The 14289-nt window shown below is 58.6% G+C and overlaps 1 protein-coding gene across 4 annotated transcripts in view; it reads right to left on the reverse strand.

Moving 5' to 3' along the window:
* Window positions 1-14289, reverse strand: part of ANO1 (anoctamin 1, calcium activated chloride channel) — a 194623-nt gene that overhangs the window by 76563 nt on the left and 103771 nt on the right. For 2 of the 4 annotated variants that reach the window (XM_012665634.1, XM_012665633.1), the window contains exons 5-10: window positions 14028-14179; window positions 12497-12551; window positions 9269-9320; window positions 6631-6696; window positions 6058-6113; window positions 2337-2378 (exon numbers count right to left, since the gene is read on the reverse strand). In XM_012665634.1, coding sequence (XP_012521088.1) covers window positions 2337-2378; window positions 6058-6113; window positions 6631-6696; window positions 9269-9320; window positions 12497-12551; window positions 14028-14179 — 423 coding nt within the window. The remainder of the gene's footprint in view (window positions 1-2336; window positions 2379-6057; window positions 6114-6630; window positions 6697-9268; window positions 9321-12496; window positions 12552-14027; window positions 14180-14289) is intronic. The other 2 variants (XM_012665636.1, XM_012665635.1) reach the window with 1 other exon arrangement.

Raw genomic sequence — 14289 nt, forward strand, 5'->3', positions numbered from 1 at the left:
GACGGTTACGGCAGTTACAGCTGTGCCCAGCCTTGGCCCAGATGTCTCTTTACACAACCCTATGCATCCCACCTCCACCCCCGCACTCCGCACAGGGAAACGTCCCTGGCTGAGCTTTTCCTTCGGTACATGAGGTACCCAGGGTCCGGCACTTGCCACTGACAGCAGCAATAATGGAAAAGCCACAGATTGTGGCACTGGAAAGGCAAAGCACTTGGTACCAGGCCACTTCATATGGAGCCACCACGGGAGGATGAGAAGTTCTCCAAGGCTCTGAGTTAGGACCCAAACACCTATCTGACCCTCCCTCCTTTCCTCCTTCCCTTCCTTCCATCTACTACCACCCATCAACCTGCTCACCCATTCATTTCACCCATCATTCATTCACTTAGCCATCATCCATCCATTCTTCCATGTACCACTCCACCCACCCATCCACCCACCCATCCATCCATCCATCCGTCAATCTACCCATCCATCTACCCACTCATCCATCCATCCATCCACCTGCCCATCCACCCATCCACCCATCCATCCATCAATCTACCCATCCATCTATCCACCCATCCACCCACTCATCCATCCATCCATCCACCTGCCCATCCACCCATCCACCCATCCATCCATCAATCTACCCATCCATCTACCCACTCATCCATCCATCCATCCATCCACCCATCCACCCACCTAACCATCCACCCATCCATCTGTTATTACTCCCTGACTACCTTCCACTGGCCAGGCCTTGTACCCATTGCCGGGACATAACATTAAATGGGGAGGGGGCAGCACTCCAGGTAGCAGAAACACCTGGGCCTGGATAGACCTGGAGCTGCTTGCTGGGCTGGCACACAGCAGTGCCCAGTAAGTATTTCTCAAATAAGTAACTGAATGAGATAGTCCTGGCACTGATGTGGTGTCAGCCAAATGGTCTTCAGATCAGAAAGGTGGTCAATGTGGCTGAAGCATGGTGGGGGGACAGGGCAGAGGGCCCATGATTCAGAGGGCTGAGTTCAACCAGAAGGGGTTTGCTGGTGTCCATGGAAAGTGCATTCCTAGGTGGAGGAAGGGTGTCAGCCAAGGCGCAGAGGGGCACAGAGGGACAGAGGGACTCAAGGGACTGGACTGCGAGGCCAGAGCTGGTCAGGGCAGGCCCGTGGAGGGGATGGTGCTTCTCCAGTGGGATTGGATGGGGGAGTTCTGCAAGTCACAGGGTCTCAGAAGAATGCCAGATGTTACACTAAAAATAACCAAATATGTAATTTTGTGCTAAATCAGATAGCATCTTCAGCTGGGTTCCCGGGCAGCAGGCAAGTTGTATCAAGTACCAAAGGTTTAAAAACATGTACGAGGGGCCGGAGGGAGGCTGAAATGAAGAACATTCCATACACACAGGTCCTGGCCCCTGGGATTTGGGACAAGGCCACCATTGTGAGGCTGTCAGGGCGGCGACTCCGCCCCCCACCTGCAGGAGGGTCAGCAGTGGGGCCAGGGCAGGACAGGCAGGGTCCAGAGAGGGCCGCTCCCTGGCGGGCAAACGTGGAAGCTGGGAGGGAGGCTGGTTACGGGTGTGGGCACGTGGGGGCAGGAAATGAACTTCTAGTGTGTGCGGGGAGGGAGAGAATGTGGCTGTTGGGGAGATGTTCCAGTGGGGCGAAGCTCCCTGGGGAGCCGGGTGGAAGAAGCAGGGACCCTCTGCCTGGAGCAAGGTGCTTGGAGAGTGTGGGAAACTAGCAACAGCCACTGAAGAACCAAACACCACTTAGTGTTTCTCAAAGTGTGCTCTGTGGGACACCAGCTCAGTAACGTCTCCAGTAAAAAGGGTTCCATGTCAGGTGAGTTTGAGAAATATTTCACTGAACACCATCGAATAGCTTTCCCCAGCGTGTGGCCGGGGACTCTATGGGCCTGGCCACAGCGGTGCCCAGGTTTATTTACCCGGAGCTGTGTGGGATTAGGCCAGATGCCAGCGGAGACTGCTGGAGGCACAGGCGTGGTTGGGATTGTCCAGGAAGATAAGGGTTTTAACTCCTGCAGGTTCAGCGGAGGAAGGACAGTGTGGAAGGGGCGGGCCCCAGGGAGGACATCCCTTCCTTTCTCACGTTCACGGTCACCTGCCAAGGATGCTTCCGAGAATCAGAAAAGGAAAACCAGGCAGCTACACAGAGTTCACCGTGGACTCGTCTGAAAACCTGGAGGGCAGTGGCGCCTCCCCAGACACCCGCCACTCGCCCTGCAGCCGGTGCCCCTGGGGAAGGCCCTGCTGTGGCCCACCCGCCCCCGGGCCCCTCTAGACCCTGCAGAGCCACCTTCCACTGCCGCCCGAGCCAACTTACCTTCCTGTCATTGAACTCCACGTTTTCACCTTCATAGTCCCCCTGTTCAAACAGAGAAAAGGAAAATCCTTATTACCTGATGGAGCTTGTGAGCTGCTCAGATGTGCGATGTTTCCAAACATAGACTGCGTCGCCCTTCATTGACATGAATTGAGATAATCCTGGGACAAAGTTTCACACAGAGCATGAAGGTCAGCAGGTGTCTCTGCCCTTCTGATGGAAAGTGCCGTGCGGGTCCTTGTGGGCTGCCCCGCCAGCCTCCCCCACCGGGACTGCCCGAGCCACCCTCCCCTCGGCAGAGGGGACTCCAGGACAGGACCCACGGTCATGTCCTCGGAATTGGAAACGCAAACGTGAGGGGGCTTTTGGGGGGCGGGAAGAATCGCATCTGTAGGGCGAACATACGTCCACTCCACCGGGACAGTCCCAGTGTCGGACCCCCATTCCCAAGAGGGACAACGAATTACAGGGTCACTGCACGCTGAGCTCAGCGGGCCCAGCACGCCCACTTTACAGGTGGAAACACTGCAGCTCAAAGAAGCGAACCGACGTTCCTGAGCTAGTGTGGGACTCGATCCGGACCTCTAAATCCAAAGGAAGGGGAGAAGGGCCCAGAAGTTGAAAGTGAGCCCAAAACGTGAGCGGTTGATACAAATAACTAAACGGGAGCAGCAGGAGACAGGCTGTGCCGCGGCCCGGGGCGTGGCTGAGACTCGCCGCGCAAAGCTCTGGGCCTCCTCGAGGTCTGCCCTGTGTCCGCTCCGCTCACCGGCAACTTCTTGAGCCCTCACTGAGCCCTGCCTCCCCCGTGACCACGCACCCGAGCAAGCAACATAACCAACGTCCTCGACGTTGCCAGGGGACCCTCACCCTCCCAAGCTGACCCCTTTTAGCATTTCCCAGTGTTTCTTTCCACACGTTTCTAGCAGCGCCTGGTTGGTACCGAGGTCTGCTCGCTGGCCACCTCGGGTGGGTAGACGTCAACCAGGCAGGAAGCCAAAAAGCCGCCCGGCAAGCAACGTAAATGCCAAAGTCCTTTCTGTGCAGACACCACACTCTAATTACAGGAGGCTTCTAAGGGTCTCACTTGGAGCATTCAGCTCCCGTCCGGGCATGGTCCCGTCAGGCAGCTATCTGGCAACGGCACCCAGCACCTTGCATGGCAGATGTTCTCCCGTCCAAGTACTAACCGGGCCCGACCCCGCTTAGCTTCCGAGATTGGGTGAGTTCAGGGCGGTATGGCTGTAGACCTGGCGGATGTTCTCGATGGACGAATGAATGCAGGAGGCACGGGATGGGGGGTGCTATGGGCTGTGCATTGAAGGTAACCGCGGTGACGCAGGACAACGGACATGGTGAGGACAACGGACGTAAAGAAATGCAAAGCACTACACAGCACACGGCCGCGGCCTCGCAGTGCCTCCCCAGGCGAAGCCGAGTCTCCTTCAGCCAGTGTGCTGGTTAAGGGTACACGGGACTCGGTTCAGAATGAGTGGCCCCCACACCCCGGGTATTTAAACATCAACTTTGGTGCTTAACGGGGTGGGTGCCCTTCAGTTGCATGGAAAATTTGTGGATGCAAAATTCTGTATTCCCTAAAGTACACCTTAAAGTACACAGGCCAGGTTCAGGGCTCCATGCCTCCTTGGCTGCGTGCTCCTGGGCAAGCTGCATGAGCTCCTCAAGCCTCAGTCTCTCCATCTGGAAAATGGGAGCAGATCCCGCCCGCGTTGCAGGCTTCCCCAGAGCTGCGTAAGGCACCATGGTGATCACAAACGGGGCTTTTCCTGCGTGGGCCTTGGTGACGTTTTTGCAAGACTGGCTGCCTGACGGTAGGCCAGCGGATCGGGGAGTCTCGCACCAGTCCGTTTAAAGAGCTGACAGAATCAAGTCCTAAGACAAACGCGGTTGTGAAGACCAAGAAGAGGGATGCACTTGGCCTCGGGAAAGGAAGAGGCGGTGATACAGCCAGGGCACAGAGCAGCAGAGTGGCCACCAGGGATGGCTCTTGGCTCCAGCTCCGACCTCAGGCAAGTTACTAAACCTCTCTGAGTCTCCAAGTCTGTGCCGAGGTAAGGCTCCTACTGAACACAGTGCTCTGCACACAGCAGGGGCTCAGGCCTGCTGATCCCTCCCCTTTCCCTTCTGAGACTTAAAGGGCCCACTTCAAACAGGCGGGAGGCCCTGAAACATTTTGGCTTCTATGGTCCAAGTCTCAAGAGCAGAGCTGTGGCCCCAGGCTGCCTCCTCTGAGGTTGCAGGGCTGCTTTCCCGGCGGAGCGGGGCTGAATGATGAAACCACCGGAGGTACTAGAGGAAAGTCTGACAGGACGGACAAGTGAGGCTGGGAGTGATGGCCAGGACCCGCAGGGTTGGAGCCCTGCCGTGCAAACATCCACCAACAACAAGCCACTGGCTGAAGCAACCCAACTCAATCCAAGCCAAATCTCCACCACGTTTACTGAGCACCTACTAAGTGTGGAGTGCCAGGGCTTCTGGGAAACGACACACACAACAAAAGGCAGCCAGACAGCAGTGTCTTTGTAGGACAGAGCATCAGAAGCTCAGGGAAGGGAGGAAGAAATCAGCTGTGTGGGGATGAAGGAAACAGGAAGGCCGGGTGTGGGTGCTTTTGTCTGCCTATGGGGAGGGGCAGGGAGGGACATGCCGGGAGCAGGAGGAACAGCACCGGCAGAGGCACAGAGGGAGGAAGCAGGGTCGGTGGGTCCCAAGTCCCTGGCCCTACAGGCAGGAGGAGGCCCTGCAGGGGGAGGAGATGGCAGCTGAGCAGCCGGGCATCTTTCCTCTAGGGTCATGGTCTGGGGGAGCCTCCCCCGGACCATCATCTGGCTGCACCGCCCTGCGCTACCCAGGTACCCTGGATTCATCTAATCTGGTGTCTCCTCCTCAAAGCCCTTTCCTATCTGCATTCCCTCTGACACCCCTGCTAGCCTGGCAATTGGACGGGGCAAGTGATTACTCCTGACCCACAGATGGGGACACTGAGGCTTGGCGAGAAGGTGCTGACTCTGCCCAAGGCCAACAAGAGAGAGTGGCTGGGCCTGGAATCTGGGCCTCCAGACTCCCAGGCCCGTCCCCGCGTCTCTCCTGCTTCTTGGCTCCCAGTCCTAGCAGTAATGCACATTTGGAAAGTTCCAGAGATCCTCTGCCTGGGGTTCCCACACTGCTCAGGCCCCACGGCCCACGCTTGGTGCCCTGTTGAACTTGAGTCTCTGTTTCCATAGAGACAATCAGGAGACAGTCCTCTCTCTCCTCCACCCCGAGCCAGCGCACAGCCGCGGCCGTGGGCTATATTTGTCAGGCGGATACCAGTGGGATTTAGAGAGCCGGCTCAGGAAGCTGGCCACTCGCTCTGCAGAAATAGACACACGCAGAGCCCTGGTCGCCCTGCCAGGGCTGGGGGTGGGTGGGGGAGTCTGGCCAGGGAAAACGCCGTGTGGACCAGCTGGCTGCGAGGTTCAGATGCAGCCAGGGCAGGGTGCCTGCCACGATGCCCCTGTCCTGCTGAGATTGTTCTGCAAGAAAAGATGGCCCTGTGTGTAAGCTCTCCGTCCCCACGAGGGGAACAAGGAAGGCCTGTGTATGGTTGACATTTACAGTGACAGCCAAGCAGGAAGCCGCGACCACAGGATAATTAGAGCTCCCTGGGATCTGGGGAACCGAGTGACACGGAGATAAACCGTGTGTCAAGGTTACTTACGTCGTGCAGCGGGTATGCAGCAGAGTACACGCCATTGGCCAGCAGGCTCGTGATGCCTTAAAAACAGAGGCCGAGAAAGAGTTACGGACCAGGGGGGCCTCCTGTCCCACACCGTGAAGTCAGCGCGGTCTCAGGGCTGTCTCAGCCGCCAAGAGCTTCTCAAAGCCAAACGAACCCGGCTCCACGGAGCCCGGCCACCTTTCTGGGGCTACCTCCCCAGGCATGACGCGGCTGGGTTATTTATCTATGGACTAGGAGATGGTAAACACATGCTCGATTGGCAGAATTAGGAAGATACAGAGGAAACCCCAAGAGGAAGTTTCGTCTCGGAGGAGGGAGGTGCGAGTGGCCCGTGACGTCACGCTGTCGTCACCCCCAAACCTCCGACTCGCCAGCTACCCCCACCTACTCGAGGGCAAGCCTGCAGACCGGAAAGGTGGATTTTAAGTGGTTAGAAAAGCTGAATCATGAGAAAACATATGGATGGAAAAATTGATGGTGTCAGAGAACACACATACAATTTGGAATTAGATTTTAGGTTGATTGGGAGAGCCCAGGGAGGCCCACACTTACCGTACTGCCCACATTTCCGCCTTTTACTTAGAAGGGCGGAGTCCTTCTTTCTTCCCTCGCCTTGCCCTGTTTGTACATCGGCTATTAGTTACATGGAAGGGCCTGGAAGGATCAAAGCTACATCGGGGGAGCAAGCGCTGGTGGCCAGCGAGGGGCTCACAGCTGTCCAGTGCTCCTGGGGGCGGCGGGATGACGGGGCCCCTTTCCTGCTGGCCCCGGGGCCGGCACCGGGCACGCGATAAAAACGCCACACCTGCAGCTCTTCGTGAGCGCGAATGCGGGTGCCCAGCCCCGGGCGGCTGGAAGAGAGGAAGGGAGGGCCAGGGCCGTGTCTGGTGAAGGGGGTTCCTGGGGATCTGATCTTGCTCCAAACACATCCAGGGGGCCCAGCGCTGCTGAGGAATTTCCACGAAACCCTCTGCTGCTCATCGAACCCCCTGCCTGGCTGAAGAGCCTTTCCAGGTGGTCAGAGGGACAGGTTTTTCAGTGGCCTGAGTGGCCCACCTTCTGAGATTCCACTTGATACTGGTGGGAAAATGACCCCCTGAAGCCTCCTTAAAAACGGACCATCTCCTTGGTCAGTGATCTGGAGTGGTCAGGGGACCCGAGGGACACTTAGAAATGAAAACCAGAGGAAGTGGGAGAACGTGGCTGGCTGAAAGCCACACACAAAGGAAAGTGTCACCTGCAATACAAAATGGACCTGGGGCTGATCCAGGCTTGTTGGCCCCCTGACTGTGCCTAGAACACTCCCAGAATGGTGCTGCCACAGGGCCTTTGCACCGGCGTCTCCCTCCACCTGGGAGGCTCCCCTCACTTTCTTCAAGCCTCTGCACCAGTGTCATCTTGTCAGAAAGGCCTTCCCTAATCACGGTTCCTGAATCCCCCGGCCTGCCCCAGCCACCCTCCTCCTGCCAGACTGGTTTCTGATTTATCTGTTTATTTATTATTTATTTCCTTCCCCTAGAACATAAACCCCCTGAGGGCAGGGAGCTCCGACACCTGGGACAGAGCCTGGAAGGTGACAGGAATCCACCAATACTTGCTGGAAGTTGGATAAATGAATTTGGAGGTCGGGAGGGCTCTCGTTAAGGCGCCAGCGTGAAGCAGGGCTGGAGAGAAGGGCCCCGTTCTCTCTGCTCTGTCACCAGGTGCAGGGGATAAGCCCTGCAGGAAACTGGATGACCTGCAGCGAGGACTCGGCTCGGGCCAAAGAGCCCCCAGATCCTGGACTCCGCACAGCCTCACGGCAACCACACAGGTCTCCACTGGAAGGGGCGCTACAGGGACCCCGTGGGGAAACTGAGGTTCGACACCCAGCCCTGGGGCTAGAACCACACTTCCTCCCTGCCTCTAGTGACCTCCACAAGGCTTTGCCCTGGTGGCAGTGACCTACGGAAGCACTTTCAAAAACCCAAACTCCCAACGCTACTTGTTTCCTGCCCCGCCCCCATTACAGTCAGACCAGGACATGGCCACTCTCAGGTTCTTGCTCTGCTGGGGGGTGGGCTGGACCGACAGGGATGGTTTCCCTGGGCTCCTCTTGGCCCCTGGCGGGGGCCTCTCCCCCAATACCCCCATTGATTTAGGAGATGCGCTTACAGATTTCAGGCCCAGAAGGGTGTCCCTGTGACCGACCATGGCCGTGCTGGTCAGGGCCCGAGCAGCCTACCTGAGCCCTGGAGCATTTGTTCATCTTTTCTCTGCACCCTGGGCCTGCCCCCAAGAGCAAGGGTGCCGAGCCCCTTGCTCCCTCTGCTCTCCGTGTCACTTCTCCTGGAGACACAGACTCCGGCTCTCACCCACCTAGCTCTGTGCCCCGGGACCACAGCCTGGCCGTCGCAGAGCGCGGTGGAGTGCCACCCTGAGCGCGGCTCTCAGCGGGGCACACGCGGCTCCAGAGGAAGGGGAGAGAGGCTGGGCGAGGCATCCTCTCATGCCGCGATGTTTGGACTTCAGCAAACTCAGCCCGCAGTCGTGGGCGAGGGACCACAGCGGGGCTGACTGCCACCTACACAATTTAATCGGCAAGATTTTGTATCCGTGGCGTAAGGTGTTCTGGGAGATGATCCCCGAGGAGCCCTGTTGGGATGGTTTTGTGGCAACGACTTGAGTCAGGCCGTCCGTACACGGTGGTGCCTGGCCGGGGGACACTGCTTTCAGAGAGCCCCGAGGGGGGCTGCATCGGCCCGGGGTGCCTGCCACTCGAGCGTGGGCTTGTCTGGCTGCCTCCAGCCGGGAACGGCTGCTCCCAGTGGCCTGGAAAGCTGCATGGGCTACGGCCCCCCGAACCCTGGCTACTTCCCGCTGGGCTGTGAGGGCCGAGAGAGGGTCAGGGACCCTTGGGCCTGATGCTGGTCTGTCCCAGCCCGGACGGACCACCCCTGCAGCAGGAGCCCAACTGGGCTGGCACAAACACCTCAGGCCAAAGCGAAGGACGCCTTTGTATTTAGAAGTGCCGGGCCATAAAACTGCCTTGTGCCCTGGAACGGCCCCCCTGTCTGAAATTGTTGCACAGCCTTAAATCAAAACCCTTTTAAAAACCCCAGCTGGCGGCCCACCTCCCACGGAGACGATTCGGAGGCGAGATTCCCACTTAGGAACCAATGCTGATCTCAAGCCCCCAAAATGTCCTTACCCATGCTGTACTTGGCTTTGGTACATGTCGTTCTCTTCAAAATTTCGTAGACCTGTGGCAGAGAGACAGGCAGGAGGGTGAGTCGTTACCTCAGGCACCGCCCACAAGCAGAAAGTGCCCGCGATTGCTGGGAAGGCGCTGGCCAGACACTGACACGACCACCTCCTTGAACTGACCCCCAGGGAGGGCAGCAGACGTCACCGAGGCATGGTCCACTGTGCCCAGGAGTCTCAGCCACGTCACAGGCTCGGGGTTCTTGGGGATGAGTGTAACCTGGAGAGTTCCCATCTTTTGCTCCCCAAGGTGGGAGTGATGGGCGCTGGCCCCGCCAAGCACCGACGAGCCCTCCTGGGCACCGTTCCCTCACAGTGGCCTTACTGTCCCTTTTTGCTGAGAGATGAGATGGAGCAGGGCCCCTCCTGGACACGGCGCCGAGTGTTCTGGAGACCCGGGGAGGGGTGGGGTTCCGTTCCGCACCGGGTCGGGAGGCAGCCTGGCACCAGGCTCTGGTCGCATGGCGCCTGTGGGCGGAGCCATCCTGAAGGGATCCCACACCTGCTCCGTGTTCCCTCGACTGATGAAACATTTTGTTTGGTGGCCTCAGGAATTCTGCTCCGAGGGTCTGTCTGTCTGTGTCTCAGTGTCAGCTCCACCCTTTGTAGCTGTGTGATTTTGGGCAAACTGCATCACCTCCCTGTGCCTCAGTTTCCCCATCTATAAACTGGGATGAGAATAACATAGACATGCACTTCAGAGCACGCTGATTCTGTTCCCACTCTCTTGGGCAAGACCAGAGTCATCCTGACGGCCCACTGGCCTACGCCATCGGGCCCTGCCAGCGTCTGGCCTCGCTGCCTCTGTCTCCACCACCGGCTGTCCCAGCAAGCCCAGCCTCCTGGCGGCGCCTCTCACCTTCCAGACCCCCTCCTACAGCCGCAGAGCCTCGGCCCCGGCTGTTCCTTCAGTGGGAAGCAATTGTCCCCTTCAGATATGCGTAGCTCAGGGTCACCGGAACAAAGAGGCCCATGAAGTGGCCCTGTCACTCTGTCTTCTAACCCCGCCGGCTGCGCACCATCTACCACGTTATAAACGTGCTCAATGCCTCTCCATGCCCGCCGGTCTCGGCACACAGCAGGTGCCCAATAAATAGCTGCTGAATGAAGGCAGGCACCACCCACTCAGTTGCTCTCAATAGCCCGCTTCCTGTCATCCCTCAAATCCAATCAGTCCTGACCTTGCCCTGATCTTGCCGACTGCTGGAACCACCTCCTCCCTCCACAAGGGCAGCGGTGGCCCCATTCGCAGCCACTGCCGTGACCCCGCATCCGCCCTGTACCTGTCCTCCCGCGCATTACTGGCAGTGTTTGCTCCAGAACAGATCTGACCATCCTAGATCTTGCACTACAACCTTCTGTGGCTCCCTAGTACCCACAGGCTGAGGGTCTAAGACCCAAGATCAGCACATTGGGTCCTTCCCCATGGGGTGCTCCTGGTCTCCCACTCCTCCACACTTGCACGCTGTCCACCCCAATGCCAGGAGCAGAGTGGCTGGTGTGGAGGGGAGGTAGGGAGGGGCTGTCACTGCCCCACACCTTTGCCCACAGTGACCTCCCACAGCCCTGGATGCTGCCGGGTTTTGAAGACCATGAGCTCTGACTAACCAAGGGCAAAGCTTATTAAACTGGCCTCCGGGGTCTCTGGGAGAGAGTGTCCCTCCCCCTAGAGGTAAATGGAGTCAAGGACCATTCAGTCGACATTTCCTGGCCCGGCAGGATGCTTTCTGTGACTAGGTGGCAATGCGGCCATCACCCCAGGGATCACGGACTACCCTCGATGTCACAGCAGATCCTGACAACACGGGAATTAGCGCTTCCAAGTCACATATGCCCCCCTCTACCTCAGCCACCTCCCTGGCAGCATGAGTGCATTTCCAAACTTGCACCCTGCCCTTGTTTCTGGAGTATTTTGGCAGCTCCATAGGGTGTGCATAATACCGAAACACGAGCCCTGACTCAGTTTACCCGGCTGGCTATTCCGACTTTCTCCCATGTCATCACGACGTAGAAGAAGTCAGGTCGACGCCGTGGCGGCTCTCCCAAGTGGCTGACGTCCGAGAGCGAGGAGACAGCTCGGATGGACACGCGTAAGTCCTGAGCTGCCCGCTGGGGGGCTGACGTTTTCGCGCCAGCGAGTTCCTGTTATTTATCACCGTGGGATCTAATTGCTGAGGTTAGTCAGTAACACCAGGAATAATAAAACTCGCAGCAGTGACGCGGTGCCCAGCGCCGCCCACTCGTGGCAGGCCGGATGGAGAGGCATGGCTGCCCTCTTAGGAACAAGCCAGAATAGTCTTTGTCTTGACGCAGGCTCAGTGACTCTCCTGAGGTCACAGGGCTGGGGAGGGACGGAGGGCAGACAGGACCTGGATGTGCCTGCCGCGGCAGCAGCTCAAAACCCCCCAAGTCAGTGCGACCTGCACCGCCGTCCCTCGGCTGGCCGCCTGCCCGTCTCGGTTTGGTGGCCGTTAGGGCCAGTTATATGGACAAGATTGGCAGGACTGCCTCGTCCCTGCCCTCCATCTCTGCCCGCCAGGCCGGGCTTTCTGGGCAGGGACAAGAGAACAACAGCCACGGCTTGGCTGCGAGGTTAATTTCTTGTTTAGATAGAAATTGGGTCCCGGGCCACGCACAGCCAGCTTGGCTGGCGGACAAGTTGGCGGCTGATAGATAAACATTAAGCCAGTACCTTGCATAGGGCAGGGCGGCCTGGTCAGATTTCAAGTCTCAGTTTGCTGTCTGGCAAAGGCCTAGAAATATATCCTACCCCACGGCCTTCGCCTCCACCACCGTGTGCACCCCACCCCTGCCTGCCTGCTGAGAAACCCCCGGCCAGGGGCCTGACAGCTGGCCACGCACAGACCATCGGGGGCAAGTGGCGGGGAGGCTCTGAGATGTGCGGGGAGCTGCAAAGACGCAGGACTACGTATCGCTTAAAGGATCCCCCTCCTGCCTCCCGCCGCTCTGCTCTCGTTCCCCTCCTCTGAGCCATGGGGCCCCGGCCACCCCTTGGGTCCCTTGGTGCCCTCTCCCTGTCATCATTCTAATTATTTCAGTCACAGACAATTAGAGCTGCCTTCCCCCCGCAGGAGTTTCACCGAAATGAAATTATCATCCGCTTCCCCAGGGCCACCTTGCCGGAGAGCCCCCACCACGCTCGCGAGATACTTACTATTGTGCTCCGGGTCTTGCTGTCGAAAAAGGAATCCTTATCCGACAGGTCAAATCTGTGGAAGTATTGGGAAGGAAACGAGACACAGTTCAGTAGAGCTGGCAGTTCTCCGGGTTTCAAGGCCCTGGGAAACCACACTGTCCCCATTAGCGGTGACCGTGAAATGGATGTGACTCTGTCCGCACACCAGGTATGGCCTGCCCACCCCTGGGCACTTGGGACAGTGTGTTTCTTTGCCCCTGGCCCCCGGGTGAGGCTCTGAGACCCACACAGGTGGGAAGTGACCCGAGAGGCAAGCGTGGTCACACGGCCCTCCCTGCAGGTCCCTGCTTCCTTTGCATGATATCCTCTGCAGGAGGTTCTAAAAGCCTCTGCTTCAACACCATGGGGGACAGGGACACTGCCATGCCACCATCAGACAGCTCCAATCTTGACAATAACCTCCCCAGAACTCCCGAATGGTTTGGGTCCTGATGTCTTGGGCTGCACGGGGGTTGCCTAAGGCGTCGCGAGGCAGAGGGCTGTCTCCGGAACACACTCGCCACTCCCCAGGGAGCTTAGGCAGGCTGGGAGGGCGGCTGCTGGGGGGTCTCTATCTCCACAGTTGGGGGGGCTGACAGAGCTGGCCCAGGGCAGCGGTGAGGGAGGCCTCCTGGGGTCCTGGAAAGAGGGCAGCTCCCTCTAGTGCCCAGCCCCTGTTCTGGAGCTGGAGGGTTAGGGGCTGCGTCCTGCACTCTGGGTGGCACGTCTAGCCTCACGCCCCCACTAGGACCCGGTAACAGCAGGTGAAACTCGTGCTTCCTCTCGGCCACATCTACAGCACAGAAACCCAGCTCTGAGCTCCGGCACTTCCTTCCATCCCCACCCCCACCCCGTGTGGCAGGGGGTGTCTGGGAGCCCCCCCTGGAGCTCACTATCCAAAGTCCCTCTGGGTTCCCAGCACCCAAGCTTTCTATTCTCATCTCTGCCCACTCTCCAGCTCTGCTCAGCGAGGTCCACAGAGGCCTTGCGGCTGCCACCGCCCCAGGTGGCTACGCCCCACTGCCCCTTAGCAGCAGGGAAGGTTCCAGAACAGGCGTGGCCCTGCCAGGCAACCCTGCTGCTGGCTGTGAATCTCTGCGGCCTCAGGACTCCCGCCTGGGGATGCGTTTGGGTTTCTTGCGTTTCTGTTTCTGCCTTCGGGAATGTGGCTCCCCTGGCCTAAGACTGCGGGGGCGGGGCTGCAGAAGGCTGCTTAACCAGGCCCTCAGGAGGATGGAGCTGGGCAGGAGGGAGGATGCCCAGACCACTGCTTGGAGGGCGCCCCCTCAGGACTACCACGCAGGACAAGATCTGTGCCCCCCTAATTCCCAGTTAACAGTGACCTCAGAAATCACTTCTATGGCCTCTTCCGGGCTCAACAGCTACAAAGCTCTTACAAGAATACACTGTCCTTTGGGGACAGAGACTCAACCTGTGTTTCTCATGCTAGAGGGTTAAATCCCGACAGAGCAGGGCCCTTTGGGGAGCAGGGTGGGGGTTCCCCACTTACAGGTGCTGCTTCTCCCGGGAGAAGGGATAGGAGAGTCTCTTCATGGTCTGGGGCCTGTGCTCCGCCACCCTGGGCTGGATGGGGTCCGTGATCTTCTGGAGCACGGAGTTGATTTTTTTCAGGAGGCCACGGGTCTCATTGATGCGATACATCTGCAGGAAAGACCGGGGTTGGGGGATTCGAATCACGCTGCCGAGCCGTGACCTCGGGGATCTGTTCTCCGACGGTCCGAGAATGGTCCCACCCTGCTGGGATGGCGCAT

This window comes from Propithecus coquereli, unplaced genomic scaffold, assembly GCF_000956105.1.
Source record: "Propithecus coquereli isolate 6110/MARCELLA unplaced genomic scaffold, Pcoq_1.0 Scaffold120, whole genome shotgun sequence".
Classification (NCBI taxonomy): domain Eukaryota; kingdom Metazoa; phylum Chordata; class Mammalia; order Primates; family Indriidae; genus Propithecus; species Propithecus coquereli.